The sequence below is a fragment of the Nelumbo nucifera genome, chromosome 6 (genome assembly GCF_055504915.1).
Source record: "Nelumbo nucifera cultivar China Antique chromosome 6, China Antique-T2T, whole genome shotgun sequence".
In the NCBI taxonomy this organism is placed as follows: domain Eukaryota; kingdom Viridiplantae; phylum Streptophyta; class Magnoliopsida; order Proteales; family Nelumbonaceae; genus Nelumbo; species Nelumbo nucifera.
In genome coordinates this window covers 58946190-58964461 of record NC_142654.1, presented here as the reverse complement: position 1 = coordinate 58964461, position 18272 = coordinate 58946190, and the positions used below count along the sequence as shown (strand labels likewise).

The window sequence follows — 18272 nt, the reverse complement described above, 5'->3', positions numbered from 1 at the left end:
TATTTTTTAACATTATAATTATAAAATAGACATTATTAAACTAAAATATTCATTTTGTGTGTTTATATACTAATTTATTTTTATTATTTTCTTATTTGTTAAGGTTTAATCAACACAAACTTTGCTAAATGCTGTTTTGAACCCTCAAAGACTTCAAAACCTGAACCAATAAGTAAGGAAGAACTTAAAATTGTGTCTAATCAACACATTTTCTTCTTCTTCTTCTAATGTTTTTTTCTATTCTTCTTTCCCTATAACAAAAATAAGGGTTCAGCCCCTATTTAGGAAATATGGTTATGGTACCTAGGGAATTACTCTAGGATCTATTTTTCCACATAAAAAATCGATCACCTAGGCACCCCCTATCACCTAGCCTCGTCTTGGCGCCGTGAAAACTCTGGTCACAGGCCCCCTTTCATTGAAGGAACAATAGGAAAACAAGGTGAATGATGTCAACTCTAAATCTAGTTCGATATGGCTAATGCAAGATAATAATGTTGTTGATTGTTGAGCAAGAGCAAGTGAAGAGAGGTGAGTCGAGTGACTGAAAGCCCTCCAGAACATAGGGGGCGAAAGAATGATTTTATTATTTATACTAGTACAATCGAACAATATAAACAGAGGAGAAATTACAACAGTACCCTTATGGTACTAAACTTGAATACATAAACAACTATCAACACTCCCCCTCAAGCTGGAGCATAGATATCAATCATGCCCAACTTGTCACAAAGATCATGATGTCTGGAAAGGTTTAAACCCTTTGTAAAGATGTCTACAAGCTGGTTCTTAGAAGTGACATAGGGGGTACACACTTCGCCTGTGATAACTTTCTCTCTGATAAAATGCTTGTCAACTTCGATGTGCTTTGTTCTATCATGTAGCACCGGATTGGCAGCAATGCTTATAGCTGCTTTGTTATCACAAAATAGAGTTATAGGTTTGGTCACTGGGAAACCCAACTTCCCCAACAAATTCTTTATCCACATGCCTTCAGCAACCCCGTGGGCCATAGCACGATATTCAGCTTCAGCACTGGATCTAGTTACTACATTTTGCTTTTTACTCCTCCATGTAACAAGGTTCCCTCCTATAAAGGTGCAGTAGCCACTGGTAGACTTTCTGTCACTTTGGGATCCAGCCCAATCTGCATCTATATAAACTTCAACTTTCAAATGTCTGTGCTTTTGAAATAACAAACCAGTACCCAGATACTTCTTTAGATATCGGAGGATTCTCTCTGCTGCTTCAAGATGAGAAGACCTAGGAGCATGCATGAACTAACTGAGGACACCAACAACATATGTAATGTCTGGGCGAGTCATAGAAAGGTATAACAATCTTCCTACAAGCCTCTGAAACTGTTTCACATCCTTGAGCGATTCACCACAATTGTCACCTAATTTATGGTTGGGGTCAATGGGAGAGTCAACTGGCTTCACCCCCATCTTTCCAGTGTCCTGAAGTAAATCTAGGACATATTTCCTTTGAGAAATGAAGATACCCTTCTTTGATCGTGCAACTTCACTTCCAAGGAAGTATTTGGCAGGTCCTAGATCCTTCACTTCAAACTGAGTGGCAAGAAAAAGTTTCAATTTCTGAATTTCATCCTCCCAATCACCAGTAACAATTATGTCATCCACATATACAATTAGAGCAGCAATTTTACCTTCTCCTTTTTTCACAAACAGTGTGTGATCTGATTGACATTGCCTGTATCCTTTCTGCTGAACTGCCACATGGAATCTGCTGAACCAAGCTCTTGGTGATTGTTTCAGCCCGTATAAGGACTTCTTCAACTTGCACACTTTCTGTTCATTGCCTTGGGCTAGAAAACCAGGAGGTTGAATCATGTACACTTTCTCTTCAAGGTCACCATTCAAGAATGCATTCTTGATGTCCAGCTGGTGTAAAACCCAATCCAGATTAGCCGCAAGAGAGAAAAGGACTCTAATGGAATTCATCTTGGCAACGGGGGCAAAAGTTTCTGCATAATCAACTCCATACACTTGAGTAAATCCCTTTGCCACTAAGCGAGCTTTATACCTTTCCACTGTTCCATCAACCTTATGCTTGACTATGAACACCCATTTCCATCCAACTAGAACCTTTCCCTTAGGAAGATCAACAAGTTCCCATGTGCCATTTTTGTGAAGGGCATTAATTTCTTCCCTCATGGCATTTGTCCATTCAGGAACTGAAAGAGCTTCTGCCACATTCTTAGGGATAAGGACACTGTCAATAGAGGTAAGGAAGGCACATAATGAGGATGAAATGTTCTCATAGGAGACAAAGTTGGAAATGGGATGTTTAGTGGTGCACAATCTAACACCCTTCCTGTGAGCAATAGGACGGTCAATATCATTAGCAGTAGAGGAATCATTTTCAATAGATTCAAGGACATCATTGGGAGCCAAAATACTTGAGTGAGTATGATCCTCCCCCGAGGAGTCTAGTGGCACTGGAGGTACAGCTTCCGGATTCTCTACAGCTCTTGAATTTGGTTGGCCTTTGCGATGACGAGAAAAAACACGAAAAGGTGGAGGGTCAGGGAGAGAGGGAAGCTGAACTAGTTTCTCCTCATGCCTACACTCCCCCTGAGGAGAAACAGGATAGAAAGGCTCATCTTCAAAGAAAGAAACATCCATGGAGACATAGAATTTACGAGAAACAGGATCAAAACAACGGTATCCTTTTTGAGTGAAGGAGTAACCAAGAAATATGCAAGGAATAGCACGAGAATCCAATTTCCCACGGGTGGGATATAGATTTTGGACAAAACACTGACAACCAAAGACACGAGGAGGAATAGAAAGAAGGGGAGCCTTAGGAAAGAGAAGTTGATATGGGGCTTTGTACTCTAACCGACGAGAGGGCATACGGTTTATAAGGTAAGTGGAACAAAGAACAGCTTCAAGCCAAAACCGTTTGGGAACATTCATATGAAGTAAACCTCAAGCCACTTCAAGGAGATGTCGGTTCTTCCGTTCGGCCACACCATTTTGTTGTGGTGTGCGGGCACAATATCTACGGTGAAGGGAGCCATGCGAAGCAAAAAATTCTGTGAGGTCACTATGAAAAACTTCTTTTGCATTGTCTGATTGGAAAATTTGAATTTCAGTTTGAAATTGAGTGAAGACCATCCGCTGGAAATCTTGAATGATTTTTGGTACTTCTTCCCTGGTTCGCATTGGGTATACCCAAGTATATCTAGAATAATCATCAATGAGGGTAATGAAATAGTTGTAGCCACTCTCAGATGGTAAAGTAACAGGGCCCCACACATCAGAATGAACAATGTGAAACGGAGATTCAAATTTACTATTTCTTTGAAGAAAATGAGTTCTACAATGCTTACTCAACTGACACGTTTGACAAGAAAAATCAGAAACAAACATTGACTTAAACAGTTTTGGGAATACAACTTTGAAAGACTCAAAAGACAAATGACCAAGACGACAATGCCATAAATAGACTTTTTTCTTACAGGACTGACTCATAGACTCTGTAACATGAAGACCAGCCTTATTCTCCAGCATGTAAAGTCCATCAGCCATACGACCCCTACCAATCGTCTTCCCTGAGGCCAGATCCTGAATCACACAATGAGAAGGGAAAAAAGTCATTGAACAATTCAAGGAATTAGTAACACTACTAACAGAGAACAAATTAATGGGAAAATTTGGAACATGAAGAACATCAGAAAGGGTAAGGCCAAGAGGAAGAGAGAGAGTTCCTTAACCAGCTATGGAAGAGTATGATCCATTGGCTAGTCTCACCTTGTCTCTTCCAGAAAGAGGGTGATAGGTTTGAAAGTAAGAGAACGTACCAGTCATATGTTTTGATGCTCCAGAATCAATGATCCATGGAGAGTCAGGGGTGTGAGAAGCAACATGGAAAGTAGTGGCATGTTTACCTGACGTAGATGCAAATGAGGTTGAGGGAGGAGTATCCATCTGACGAATTGCTCTACCATAGAGCTCTAAATGGTCACGGAAGGAATTCATAATGTCCTCCCTCGGGTCAGGTCCAGTGAGATGTGTCTGAGTCACAGTAGAAATGGGGGGCTGATTCTCCCGAGTAGCCATGTTGGCCATGTGATGTTTCTTTGTACTTTGCTGTCCGTACTTCTTATTCACCTCTGAACCTTGCTTCTTAGTCAGATCTTGAGCCCATTTTGGTTTCCCATGAAGATCCCAACAGATATCTTTGGTGTGTCGGGGTTTCTGGCAATGAGTGCACCACAATTTTTCCTTATCTTCTGTTTTTTTCCGGAGATCTCCTTTCCGGGAAGAAGATCCCACACCAGTAGATACACCCTGTTTTGCAACTAACACAACAGCATCCCCATCAGGGCTGTTCATCAAATTTCTCTTGCTTTCTTCAGATTGTACAAGAGCATAGACTTCCTGAACAGAAGGGAGATCCTTAGAGCTGAGAATCTGAACCCTGATAGATTCATACAAAGGATTCAGACCATGTAAGAATGCAAACACCCTTTGCTGGGAGACAAGCTATTTGTACTTCTTAGCATCCTCATCACACTTCCAATCCACACTCTGGTAGTGATCCAACTCCTTCCAGACAGATGTTAAGTCAGAGTAATAGACCGATAAACACCTCTCCCCTTGTCTACAAGTAGAAGATGTTGCCTGCAGTTGATAGTGTCACAATTCTGAATATGTAGACTTTGCTTGTTCCCAGATTTTATTCGCAGTTTCAGCCCACATGAAATTCTTCCTGATTTGAGGTTGCATGGAAACCAAGAGCCAGGACATAACAATACTGTTCTCCTGATTCCATCTATCATATTCAGCACTCCCGGAGGATGGTTCTTTTATCCTTCCATTAATATAGCCTATCTTCCCCCTTGCAGTGATGTATAATTTGATCCCTCTTGACCACTCCAGGTAATTTAAACCATCAAGAGGGACAACAGCCATAGGAAAGGATAGGTCACCCCCACCCATTCCATTCAGCATTGAGGAAACTCCAGATGTGGCTGAATCTTCACTGCCCATGATATCTGAATAAAAAGTTGAAACAGCAACCAAAAAGGTACAGCCGTACAAGACTATTTCAGAGATAGGTCCTTCTGACCACCGGTTTCACTGAGAACAAAAGAAAGAGCACTGCTGTTGCAGTACAAGAACAGGTCCTTCTGACCTACAGTTTCACTGAGAACAAATAACAAACTGAACACTGCTGTTGCAGTACAAGAACAGGTCCTTCTGACCTACAGTTTCACTGAGAACAAACAACAAACTGAACACTGCTGTTGCAGTACTGAAGCAGGTCCTTCTGACCTACGGTTTCACTGAAACAAGTCTGCACACTGCTGTTGCAGTACAAGAACAGGTCTGAATGACCTACTTAGTAGGGCTGATAGCTAACCATCAAGGAGATCAATAGGGTAGCCGAACAGTCAATTAATAAGATTAATGTTGAGCAGACAATTAGTTGGCTAAAACAGACCATCAACAGTTCACAATACCAACAAAAAAGGTTTGAATACAGTTACTGTGTTAAGGAATACAGTCGCTTAACAGTAGGGCAGCCGAACAGTTCATCAGTCGAACAGACAACAGTAGGGTAGCCGAACAGTCATCAAACAGTTCAGCAAACAATAGGCATCCGAACAGACAAGGATGATAGTACCTCTTTTAGTTTTAGATGATAGTCTCCCTTATGGTAAACTATAACTCCTTGACTGTAAACCAGAGCTCCTTCTACGAATCCTCAAACAATAGGCAGCCGAACAAAAGATGAGCAATATTTCTTTTAGTTTAAGATGCTAGCCTTTCTGAAGACAGAACACCCTCTACGAACTGCAAACAATAGTCTCTCTACAGTCGAGCAGACAGGAGGAGCAATTTTTGGGCTGGAAGACAAAAAGACTCTGTAACTTCTGGGTCAAACTGACTTCACCAGATTAGGAGTTCGATTGGAGACAGCACTGGATGCAACAGTAGTTAGCTTGACACCACCCTTCAGGCCTGGACGACTTGCTCTGATACCATGTTGAGCAAGAGCAAGTGAAGAGAGGAGAGGAGAAGAGAGAAGAGAGGTGAGTCGAGTGACTGAAAGCCCTCCAGAACATAGGGGGCGAAAGAATGATTTTATTATTTATACTAGTATAGTTGAACAATATAAACAGAGGAGAAATTACAACAGTACCCTTATGGTACTAAACCTGAATACATAAACAACTGTCAACATTGATGAAGTTTTAAGTGAGGTGACTATCCAAAAAATAGTTGATAGAGAGGTCACAATTGGGAAAATTTGGGTTTGAAAGGAAAAAAAAGGAATAGGAAATGAAGAACCAAGCGCACCTGAAAGGGAGCAAGGAATGGGACGAGGAGTACTCGATCCAAGAGGATGTGCTCATAGATGAAGACTGATGTGGGCATTAGGAAGGGTTCTTGCTTTTGTTTAGAAATGGGTGATGGTCCTTGTTTTAATGGGGATTTTGTATTGGGTCTGTCCCATTATCTTTATTTGGAGCTGTTTGGGTAATTTTTATGTTTGCAAGAGGTATTCTTGGGCCTTTTTTTGGGTTTCCTGAGGGTGTTTCTTGCTTTTGGTGATTTCTTATCACCTTGTTGTATTTTATCTTTTATTTTAATGAATTTTCCTTTTACTCTTAAAAAAAATATACTGAGAACATTATGGCTGGTTTGGTGGTTTATTGATGCAAAACCGCCTAAGCTTAGACTGCTTAGACCATAAGATCAACATTAAGCAATAAAACCTTGGGGCTTATATGCATTTTTTTTTCAAAACTTATGCTTCTAAAAGCGTTTGTTACCTAACACTTGATACACTTTTGGTTAATTTTCACAACCCAAAGCAAAAGCTTATCCAAACAGGGCCTTAATGATACTTGAATCCATGGTAAACTCTAAGAATATTTTAACAAACAAGCTAATAACCTATCAATTTTGCTTAAGATAAAAGCAGGGGTGCATGTCGGGTACCTGATTTGAACAATTTACACAACATTGGGCCTGGATTTTTCAGGTCAGGTCCATTCAAATTTTAACAAGTCCTCAACCCAAGCCCGCCCAAGTTGCACCCCTAAAGAAAAGGTTGACTTGCCAAACCACCTCCTTGATTTCTTTAGCTATAAAAAAGATGTAAAAATGTTGTTAGAGCATCCAAACTAAGCTAATAGTTAATTGTGTTAGAATGCTCGAGTCAGGGGTATTTTGGTCATTATGGTTTATCTTCTTGAAAGTGAAAGGTCTATTGTATCTGAGTTTAAGTTATGTGTCCCATCTTCTATGAGGGACAAAATAGTCTTTCTTGTAACTCCAAGTTTTTTGAATAAATTCAAGTGGGTCGGCTAGGAGAGAAGTGATTTTACATTCTCTCATCTAGTCTGGCCAAATACTCTTCTTCTGTCCTTCTTCTTCTTTCTCTTTTCTTTCTTCTTTCTTCTTCTCTACTTTGACCTAGAATCTACTAGGGTTTACTCACATGGTATCAGAGCCATAAGGTCTCGTGTTCTCTCCTCTTGCTGCTGTCCTCTTCCTGGGTTCGCCGCCAGCTTCACAGTAGTTTTCATCCTTCAGCTGACCTGATTGGAGATTCGATAAAGGGCTGAAAAAGGAGTTGTCGTTTTGAGGGCCTGGAGGTGAGAATGCCTCTGGCCGGTGCTGTGGTGGTCGTTGAAGTGGTACACTAGACCCTCTATTCTGTGTACGAAAAGGGCTGAACGTAGATAGGTATGAACACTGCTGTCGTGTGCTCAAATAATGGACTGTGAATGCTATTTTGTGCTTCAAAAGTTAGTTGTTGTGGAGCTTGGTGAGACTGATACGCATGTCAGTCATGTTCTTTTTTTTCCCTTGCTCATATGTGTGCTGAAAGAAGAGTCGTAGACTGCTGAAGTCCACGACAGCAGTGGCGTGGTGGTGGTTGTGTTGTGCTGGCTGACATATCTATGATTCAAAATGCTTAAAAGTGAACTCCTAGACCTTGCGTGTAATCAGTTCTGCAGTATGAAGAACAAGTGTTCGATGAAATGACCGAGTAATTTCAGCCTTGGCGTGTTGATGGTAAATGGTCCTGCAGTGTGCAGTCAAGGTGTTTGATGTGTTGACTTAATGATTTCAGCCTTAGTGTGTAGTGTGTAATGTGCAGTTGAAGAAGTTGGAGTTGATGGTATCATAAGTGAGATAAGTCTTGTGAAGTGTGTGAGGTTGTGGTGTATATTTGAAGGTGAAATAATTAAGATGGCTTCATTTGCAAATGGGAATGACAACAAAACAGGCATCATGCCTTCTCCAAATTATCTAAGTGTTCAAATGACATCCATCAAGTTGAATGGTGAGAATTATGTACCATGGGCAAAATCCGTGGAGGTGTTCTTGAAGGCCAAGAGGAAAGTAAAACATGTGAGAGAGGAGAAACCTCCCTCTGATTCCCCTGGGTTCAGTGACTGGGAACAAGAAGATGCACAGATAATGACGTGGCTTTGGAACAACATGGAACCAAAGATTAGTGTGAACTTCATGTTCCTAGATACAGCCAAAGAAATCTGGGATCATGCTAAGAAGTTGTACTCTGGACAAGACAACACAACTAGGGTATATTAGTTGTACCAAGAGTACTTCAATTTGAAGCAAGGGAGTCAAAGCTTAGAAGAGTACTATGCAAGTTTGAGGAACATCCGCAATGAGCTCAATGTGTATGACCCTTTAACATCAGATGTCCAGATCCAACAGCAGCAACGTGAACAACTTGATGTGACTAGGTTTCTTGTGGGCTTGAAGGCTGAGTATGAGCCTGTCAGAGCACAGATATTGGGGGGATCCGCTCTCCCCTCACTTGAAGAAGTTTTTGCCTGTCTTAAGAGGACATCCATTGAACCGGTAGAACATTCTTCCTTCTTTGATAGATCTGGTTTGGTAGTGACTAAAGGGAGTGGTCGTGGAAGTAGAAGTGGTGGTGGCAGCAGTGGACCTCCAAGCAACCGTGGTGGACACATGTTTAACCGGGCTAGTGGCCGGACTGGAGGCCGAGAGTTAGGGGGAGGCCGTGGAAAAGGAAGGAGTAATGCTAAGAGAAAGTGTACACATTGTGGCTTAGAGGGGCACACAGTTAATTTCTGCTATGATTTGCGTGGTCCACCCAACACTTGGGCTCATCATGCTACGTCCAAGAGTAGTAGCACAATTACTGAAAGCCAGCAAACTGACCCAACCCCCTCCACATTTGCTTGTGCTTCTGGGCAAGAAATGGTGAGTGTACCGCATGCAGTATATGAGTAGTTCCTTCAAACATCTCAACAGAACACCGCTACACTTGCCCATTTAGGTATGGCTTGCTTAGCTTCCAAATTCTCACCTTGGATCATTGACTCCGGAGCCTCGGACCATATGTTTGGGACTCTTGATGTATTTTCTTCCCTTTCTCGCTCCTCCACATCTCAAACAGTTACACTTGCTAATGGTTCTACATCTCCTATCTGTGGTGTTGGTGATGTTGATCTCTCCTTGTCTTTAGCATCTGTTTTATATGTTCCTAAGTTCCCTTTTAACCTTATGTCTGTTAGTAGATTAACCAAGTCCCTTAATTGTTTTGTAACCTTCTATCCTTCTTCTTGTGTGTTTCAGGATCTCAAGACGGGGAGGAAGATTGGTGGAGGGCATGAAGCAGGTGGTTTGTATTACCTTGATGGTGGTGGCCCCCCAGTGGCTTTTCAGTCGTCTCTTACTCCTCTCCAATGGCATTGTAGACTTGGTCATCCCTCTCTCAAGGCTTTGAAGCTGATGGTTCCTTCCTTGAGTCATCTTTCATCATTAGATTGTGAGTCATGTCAGTTGGGTAAACATCATCGAGTCTCATTTAGTCCAAGAATTGATAGTCGTGTCTCAAGTCCTTTTGCTTTAGTTCATTCTGATGTATGGGGCCCAGTTAAAGTGGTGTCATACAATGGGTATAAGTATTTTGTAATCTTTGTTGATGACTTTTCAAGGATGACATGGATCTATCTTATGAAATACCGTAGTGAATTGTTCTCTATTTTTCAAAAATTTCATGCTAAAATACGCACTCAATTTGGTGTTCATATGAAAATACTTCGCTCCGATAATGCCAAAGAATACAACTCCTCACCATTTCAGCAATACCTAGAACATCATGGGATAATTCATCAAACTTCTTGTGCCTACACCCCGCAACAAAACGGTGTAGCTGAATGAAAAAATAGACATCTTCTTGAAACTGCTCGGTCCTTGATGATCAATATGAATGTCCCAAAGCATTTTTGGAGTGATGCTGTTCTTACATCTTGTTTTCTGATAAATCGGATGCCCATTGTCAATCCTTGGAAGTCAAACCCCTTTCTCCGTGTTGTTTCCCACTTTGTCTCCATTTCCCTTCACCCCAAGAGTCTTTGGCTGTGTTTGTTTTGTTTAACACTTAGGGCCTGGAGTAGACAAGCTAGATGCTCGAGCTACGAAGTGTATCTTTCTTGGCTACTCAAGGACTTAGAAAGGGTATAAGTGTTATAACCCAAAATCTCATAAATCGTTTGTGTGCTCTGATGTCACCTTCTTTGAATCAATTCCATTTTTCTCAGATGCCGGGGTCTCTTCTTCTCCCTCTGTGGTTCCTCTTCCTGTACCGGTTGTGGACACTCTTCCCGTAGCTCCCATTCCTACTGCAGATGCACATCATATGCCTGTTACTACAGAAAGGCTGCCAATTACTCAAGTGTATACCCGCATAAATGCTTCTGCCCCTTCTCCACTTCAGCACCTGTCGACAGATCCTGCTACTGCTCCTTCTCCCTCAGATCTTGATCTTCCTATTGCTCTGCGGAAAGGTAAACGTACTTGTACTTCTCATCCCATTTCAGATTATGTTTCCACTGCTCACCTTTCTGCTTCTCATTGCAAGTTTATATCATTACACTCATCTGTTCCCATTACCAAGACTGTACAGGAAGCCCTTACCTCCCCAGGGTGGTGGCAAGTCATGGAAGAAGAACTCTCTGCTCTACAACATAATCACACATGGGAACTCACCACTCTTCCTCCTGGTAAGCACACTGTTGGGTGTAAATGGGTCTATACAGTGAAGTATCTTCCTGATGGCAATGTGGAACGATTGAAGGCAAGGTTAGTGGCCAAGGGCTATTCTCAGTTATATGGTGTGGACTATATGGAGACATTCTCTCCTGTGGCGAAAATTGGTTTAGTTCGGGTGTTGATTTCATTAGCTGCTATGTATGATTGGCCTCTCGTACAACTTGACATAAAAAATGCCTTCCTACATGGTGATCTTGTTGAGGAGGTGTATATGGAGCAACCACCAGAGTTTGTTGCTCAGGGGGAGGCTGGTAAGGTGTGTAGGCTCAAAAAGGCAATCTATGGACTGAAACAATCTCCACGTGCATGGTTTGGCAGGTTCAGTGAAGTGGTGAAGGCCTTTGGGATGAAACTGTGTCAGGTTGATCATTCTATGTTTAGCTATAACTTAAAGGATGGGAAAATCTTGCTAGTCGTGTATGTGGATGATATTGTCATAACTGGAAGTGACAACAATGGAATTGACAGGCTGAAGAAATTCTTACAGGACCACTTCAATACGAAAGATCTGGGGAAGCTGAAGTATTTCCTAGGAATAGAGGTTGCGAGGTCAAAACAGGGGATCAACCTATGTCAGAGAAAATATGTTCTTGATCTACTTGAAGAAACAGGGTTGTTAGGTGCTAAACCAACAGAGACTCCTATGGAACTCAATGCCAATTTGAGTGCGGAAAAGTTGGTGGGAGAGACTCCTAAACCAGCAGGTGAAGAGTTTGATGATCCTGGAAGATACAAAAGGTTGGTGGGAAAGTTGAACTACCTGACCATTACCCGACCAGATAAATCATTTGCTGTGAGTGTGGTGAGTCAGTTTATGCAACATCCCCAGGTTCCTCACTGGGAAGCTGTTTTGAGAATTGCTAGGTACCTAAAGGGTGCTCCAGGTCGTGGTTTGTTATACCAAAATGGAGGAACTCTTGAGATAGTAGGGTACACAGATGCTGACTGGGCTGGCTCTATATCAGACAGGAGATCAACCACAGGGTATTGTACCTTCCTAGGTGGCAATCTTGTAACTTGGAAGAGCAAGAAGCAAGCAGTGGTGGCAAGAAGTAGTACAGAAGCAGAGTACAGGGCTATGGCCCATACCACATGTGAACTAGTATGGCTGAAGAACTTACTACAGGAGATGGGATTCTCAATTGACATACCCATGAAACTATACTGTGATAACCAAGCTGCTATTCACATCTCATCCAATCCTGTCTTCCATGAAAGAACTAAACATATTGAGGTGGATTGTCACTTTATGAGAGAGAAAGTGATAAGTGGGGTAATAACTACATCTCATGTGAGCTCAGGAAATCAGTGGGCAGATCTCTTCACAAAGGGATTGTCTCGGGGAAGAATAGATTACATTTGTAACAAGCTGGGACTATATGATATATACTCTCCAGCTTGAGGGGGAGTGTTAGAATGCTCGAGTCAGGGGTATTTTGGTCATTCTGGTTTATCTTCTTGAAAGTGAAAGGTCTATTGTATCTGAGTTTAAGTTATGTGTCCCATCTTCTATGAGGGACAAAATAGTCTTTCTTGTAACTCTAAGTTTTTTGAATAAATTCAAGTGGGTCGGCTAGGAGAGAAGTGATTTTACATTCTCTCTTCTAGTCTGGCCGAATACTCTTCTTCTCTCCTTCTTCTTTCTCTTTTCTTTCTTCTTTCTCTTTTCTTTCTTCTTCTCTACTTTGACCTAGAATCTACTAGGGTTTACTCACAAACTGGAACCAAGCCAACTAGTAATATAAAAGACAAACTACTAATAAATTGACTAGAAAGCCCATGTATATAACTTACTAGAGATGTAAGAAAAGATTAATAAATTTTTGGTATATAACCTACAAGTAGGAGTAGAGCTAGTATTTAGGGAAAATCTATGATGCTGGAAAGGTGTGGTATCGAAAGAGTTTTGACCAATCAAAACCCACCCATGAATTTTGATAAATTACACCTGATAGGCTACCACGTTTATAATTTGGATATCATATATTTTCCATATCATAGTTGAACCCATTTTTTATTTTAGGGGGTCAAAATCTAAATGGGATTTAAATGGGTATTAAGGGGAATTTCAAGGTAGGGGGGGGGGGGCATGGCTCCCCTCTGCCACCCTCTAGCTCCGTCCCTGCTACAAGCATGTCATAGTAAAAATATGGTGCTTACAAGATTCTGAAGTAGTTACTAGGTAAAAAAAGGCAACCCAGTGGACAAGGCTCCCACCGATGTGGGGTCTAGGAAGGACAGATGCACGCAGCCTTACCCCTGCACATTCAGGGAGGCTGTTTCCAAGATTTGAACCCTGGTCACCCAAGTTGCAATGGAGCAACCCAACCATTGTGCCAAGGCCCACCCTTAAAGTTTTTATATTGATAAGATCCTAAAAAGCAGTGCTTTCCTTGGCTATCATTTAGACTTGGCAAAAAAGTTTACCCAACCCAACCCGAATAAACAGGGTTAGGGTCTCATATATAGCTACCTGAATTTGAGAATGACCCAACCTGACCCGGAAAACTGGGTTGGATTGGGTTATGGGTGAACCCGTTGACCCATTTGTCAGGTCTAATCAGGACTATTTTTGTATTGTTAGAAGTTTCCACTCTTCAATCTCTACTATTTAGTCTTTAGTCTTTATCTTTTACTATTTGAGTTGTTCAATGTTCAAGTATTTTATTTTATGTTTGGAACTTTAATGCTAATTCCTTTAATTTTGGCATTTTCATGTATTTCTTCTTTATTTTTATTTTTTAATTCCAGTTATTTTAAGGGATGACCCAAATTGACACGTGGGTCAAACCTAACCTGAACATTTAGGGTGAGGGTCTAGCATTTGCCGATCTAACCTGAAATTCAACCCGACCCAAAATCACCCCGAAGTGTTTTGACCCAATCCGAACTTGACCCACACAACCCAATTTCCAAGTCTACTATCATTGTCTGAAGGACAAATCTAATTGCAGTCACATTGTAGTACTAGCTAGTGAGGTTGCATGAACTTAGTCAATTAAAATTACACCTCCATTTTTTTGATTTGCAGATAAAATGTTTTATTATAAAATTGGAATGTAGGAGTAATAAATTACACCTCCATTTGAAATTGCATATGTAGAAACTCTAGCTTAGTGGCTCTTAGGTATATCTTTTCAACCTCTATAGTTTACCAAAATAATTTTAGTGACTTTTCATTTTAATGTTTTCAGTGGTAGCGGATAGAATTATAGAAGCTACTGATACAAGCTTTTAAATATATTTTAGCAAGTGGTGTTTTCTCCTAACCATATTTCCCAGTTATTTTCTATTACCTTGTTCTGCTCACTGATCTGTGCTTATCTCTGAAGGATCCATCTGATAAGAGGAGAATAATATGTGACGAGAAGCTGAAAGAACTTTTTGAGGTTGACTCTTTCAATGGTTTCACAGTTCTAAAGCTACTGGCAGCTCATTTCGTAAAGACATAACTGTGAGTTGCTCATTTGATTTTGTGTTTTTTAAATGTTTAACTCAAGGGGATGGGTAATTTTGCTTCTCTGAGTTGTAACATCAGATTCTAATTATCACTTCGCTGTCCTCTACCATCAATCATTTTTCACAATTACAGCATAAGAACAATAGAAAAATTAAAAATAGAAATCAGTTGTTTCTCTCATCTTTTCAAATGGCATTCTTATTATGGTTTCACATCTGGCATTCTATATCCAGATGTCGCAAGATATCGTTGCCTAAATTATTTACCTTCGTAATGAATGGAAAAAAATGGTCTCAATTCTCAAATGATCATTTTAATCTTATATCATACATCCAAATTTTGAATATAATTATAGATGCACTTGAAAGCGAAAGTTTCTCTTCAACCACATGAAAGGAAGTCAGCTACTGCATAAGAGCCATACAGGAACCCAGAGATGATAGACTGAAACAGGTGGCTTCTTAGCTTTCTTTATTATGGCAAAGTGTGATATCTATTGGCTTCAAGCAGCCTTCATAATTTAGAGATGCTTGAATCCGATTCTTGGTGCCTCTTTCTCTTGTATATTCTTCTGCTTAAAGAGTGGTGAGAAAACCCATCATCTCTCTCTCTTTTGAAAGGTATGCAACAGCTTTTTCCCTCTCTTTGGTACCATAGAGGATCAACTTTTGGAAGTTATGGTCTTGTTTTCTTGTCTGTTGATTCCTCTTGATATAAAAAGAGGACTTGTGTTACTGTACCTGAGCAGTAGTCATTTGGAGCGGATGGTGTTAGAGAAATTTAAGGATTTTTATCAATGAGGAGCAAGAAGTTGATAGCATCATTGATCTCATTATGGTGAGGGTGGCACATTGGCTGTCGCAAATGATGAATTTGAGGGTCTTGATAGACTCTGTTGAGAGGTGTTAGTTGGTGGCTAATTATGGCACAAGAAACAGATTGGTAGCACCTGACCCGGGAAGAACAAAATTAAAATTTGAAGGTCCCTGCCTTGGGATCCCACAAGGCCACGACAGTCAGGTGTAGGAGGGGCAGTTAGAGATCATGAAGGGACCATTCTGCTAAGCTATTCCAGTCCACCAGGGGTAGGGATTTGTTTGAAGGAAGAATGCACTCTCCTTCAGGGACTGAAATTGACTTAATTGGCAATCTGGGTTGGTTTTCTGGTAGATAAGGACTGTCAAGTAACGTTTAGATAACCCTTCAGATGATCATGGAAGCAAAAGCTTTGACATCCAATATGAACTTTTCATTTGGGTGGATACTTAAATCTACCAATAGCGCCTTGCTGACCAGCTAGCTAAAGCATGGGTAACTGGAAATGAACTAATGTTGCACCAGGCTCAGGGATTAATCTCTAATGATATGTAGTTTCTAAAACGAATGGTTATATGATCAGCTTTTGGATGGTGTTTTATTAGTCTCCTACGTCCCAAAAATACAAGCGTTTTATGTTTCATTAATAAAATTCCCTGTATGCTGTTGATGATAAAAATCCACTTCCAATGTATGACAATGCCCATGTATAAGTCCTATGGCATGGGTTGGATCCTGTAGAATCTACCTATTTTCTTGTCGAGCAAAAGGTACAAAATAACTCAGGTTGGTTTTTCAATCAAAAGTACTATATGGAATCTTCGGTTTTTTCCTCTTCTTCTATGCCTATCCCATGGGTACAATGTTTTAATCAATAGAGAACCTTTTCTTATGCATGAATTGATATTATTATATTCTAATTTCTTCTTGATACCTCCCAAGGAAATCCTAAATTTGATCCCAAATTGATGGGTTAGTGAGAGCTTATCCATGCAGTTATGCACTTTTTCAATAGAAATTTATTTTCTGATTGGTCCTGTCTTTTATGCTTTGGTGGATTGTCTGAGGTCCTTTTGATGCTCTATGCTGTGTTTATGTGTGATATCAGAACAAAGATTAACCTTGTCAACTGAAAGATATTGAGAAAGGCTTAAAGACAACCATAGAATGAGACTGACAATAGCATATAGAACATGCAATGGGGAAAAAACCACGAAGTGGAGGCTTTGAGTAAACATGCCAGTGCTGGATAGTTTTCTGATTAGCCACTGCAATGAATTGTCTGTGGGAAGTGAAAATAACAAGAGGCACCTTTGAAGGAAGACATGACAAAGAAAGGAACATTTACCAAGTGAAATGTTGAACTTGTTAACAGAAGCATAAGTGCCAAGATTGCAACTGATTGAACTTGGGTTCCTTCCAGAGTTTGTTGTTTTGTTATCAGCTCTTTTCATGATTGGCAATATTTGCTGCTCCTTCAAGTTGATTTGCTCTGTTGGTTGTGTTCCTGCACTTTTGGTTCATTACTTTGGGACCGACCTCAATATCCACCATCTGGTGTGTATGTTTACTTTGTTCGGTATTATCAAATCTGATAATGGTCTCAAATTGCAGAAATTATTTAGTTATAGAAATAAACTAACAAAATTGCAACAAACTGCAAAATGCTTCATGTTAGTTTACAAATTGATTCATTCTGAAAAGTAAATTAATTTGGTGAGTTGTAAAATTGATTTGAAATTGTTTGTTGCTTCAATACATTGACCATGGATTAAGATTGTCACTTCATCATGGATGACGTAGATATCTTCAGATGATGCACTTAGGTTATAGCATGTCAGTGGATAAAAATTACAGGATCCACTATAAACCACACTTACGATTACCGATTAAAAAAAATCATGGTTCAACCAGTAACCATCATGTGGTTACTTGGGAAAAAAAATCTAGGAGCTCTTATGACAAATAGGTTATTTTCTTTGAAAAGGTAGGTAAAATATATCATATCAATGAAAAAGGAAGTGCTTTCAAGTAATTGTCCATACATGGAAGGATGCATAATTATATATACAAAAATGTCTAAATATAGCCCCAACCTTTTGCTGAAAAATGGGCGGTATATGTAATCTGATAGGTCTTTTGAAGTGTTCCCCAGTTTCTTCCTTTGTACATGATATTAAATATATAGTTTAATACATTATGATATTTATCAGAAAAGCTTGCATGGTTCCTGATTCAAGATTCAATCTTGCAAAGTAAAGTTTCAATTAACTTGCTAGTAGAGAAACAAAATGGAGATAGGTTCCATTTGTAGTTATATGGGCACCTATTTGTTGGCTATATATACATAGCTCTGAAGTATTTGCAGGACGATTTGAGACTCTAGGTCCTAATTCTTTTCAGGCCCCTAAAACTTGTTCACTGTTTAGGTGATAACAAAAAATTGATGCAATAGAAATAAACTAAACCAAATTTCTGATTCCATGATGCCTCTTCTCTAACTTTTTTGATTGGAGGCCCTACCTAATGAAGTAACGAAAAGTTGTTACTATTCTACTGCTGCAGATATCTGACTCCTCTTTTTTCAAGGATTACAATTGTCTTAACATATTTGTTACCTGTAAGTGGATTAATATTCATTTCTTGAAGCTTCTTTGGGTCAGGCTGAACAGCTTTTTCATTATGTCTGGATACATTTTGTTAGTTCTCAGTTCAGTTAGCATAAGGCTTGATGTCATATGATAAATTGTGAACTCCAACAATTGAAAAGGTAGATTAACCATCTGAGTTTTTCCTTGCTTCTAAGATCCACCCGGAACAACACAACAATAGTTAGATGTGCATTCCTAGCACAGCCTACTTAGATGAACAAGAGGCTTTGATACGTGAGCTGA

The 18272-nt window shown here is 40.1% G+C and overlaps 1 protein-coding gene across 6 annotated transcripts in view; it reads left to right on the top strand.

The window, feature by feature from the left end:
- LOC104601935 (uncharacterized) overlaps positions 1-17043 on the top strand; it is a 58815-nt gene extending 41772 nt beyond the window's left edge. For 3 of the 6 annotated variants that reach the window (XR_016077356.1, XM_010265444.3, XM_010265442.3), the window contains 2 exons: positions 14435-14556; positions 16487-17043. Coding sequence is in view for 5 of the 6 variants with exons in the window: in XM_010265444.3 (XP_010263746.1) it covers positions 14435-14554 (120 nt within the window). In the remaining variant the exon portion in view is untranslated. Of the gene's footprint in view, positions 1-14434; positions 14745-16486 lie in introns of those variants that run through there. The other 3 variants (XM_088889743.1, XM_010265443.3, XM_019198567.2) reach the window with 1 other exon arrangement.
- Positions 17044-18272: the final 1229 nt, after the last annotated feature.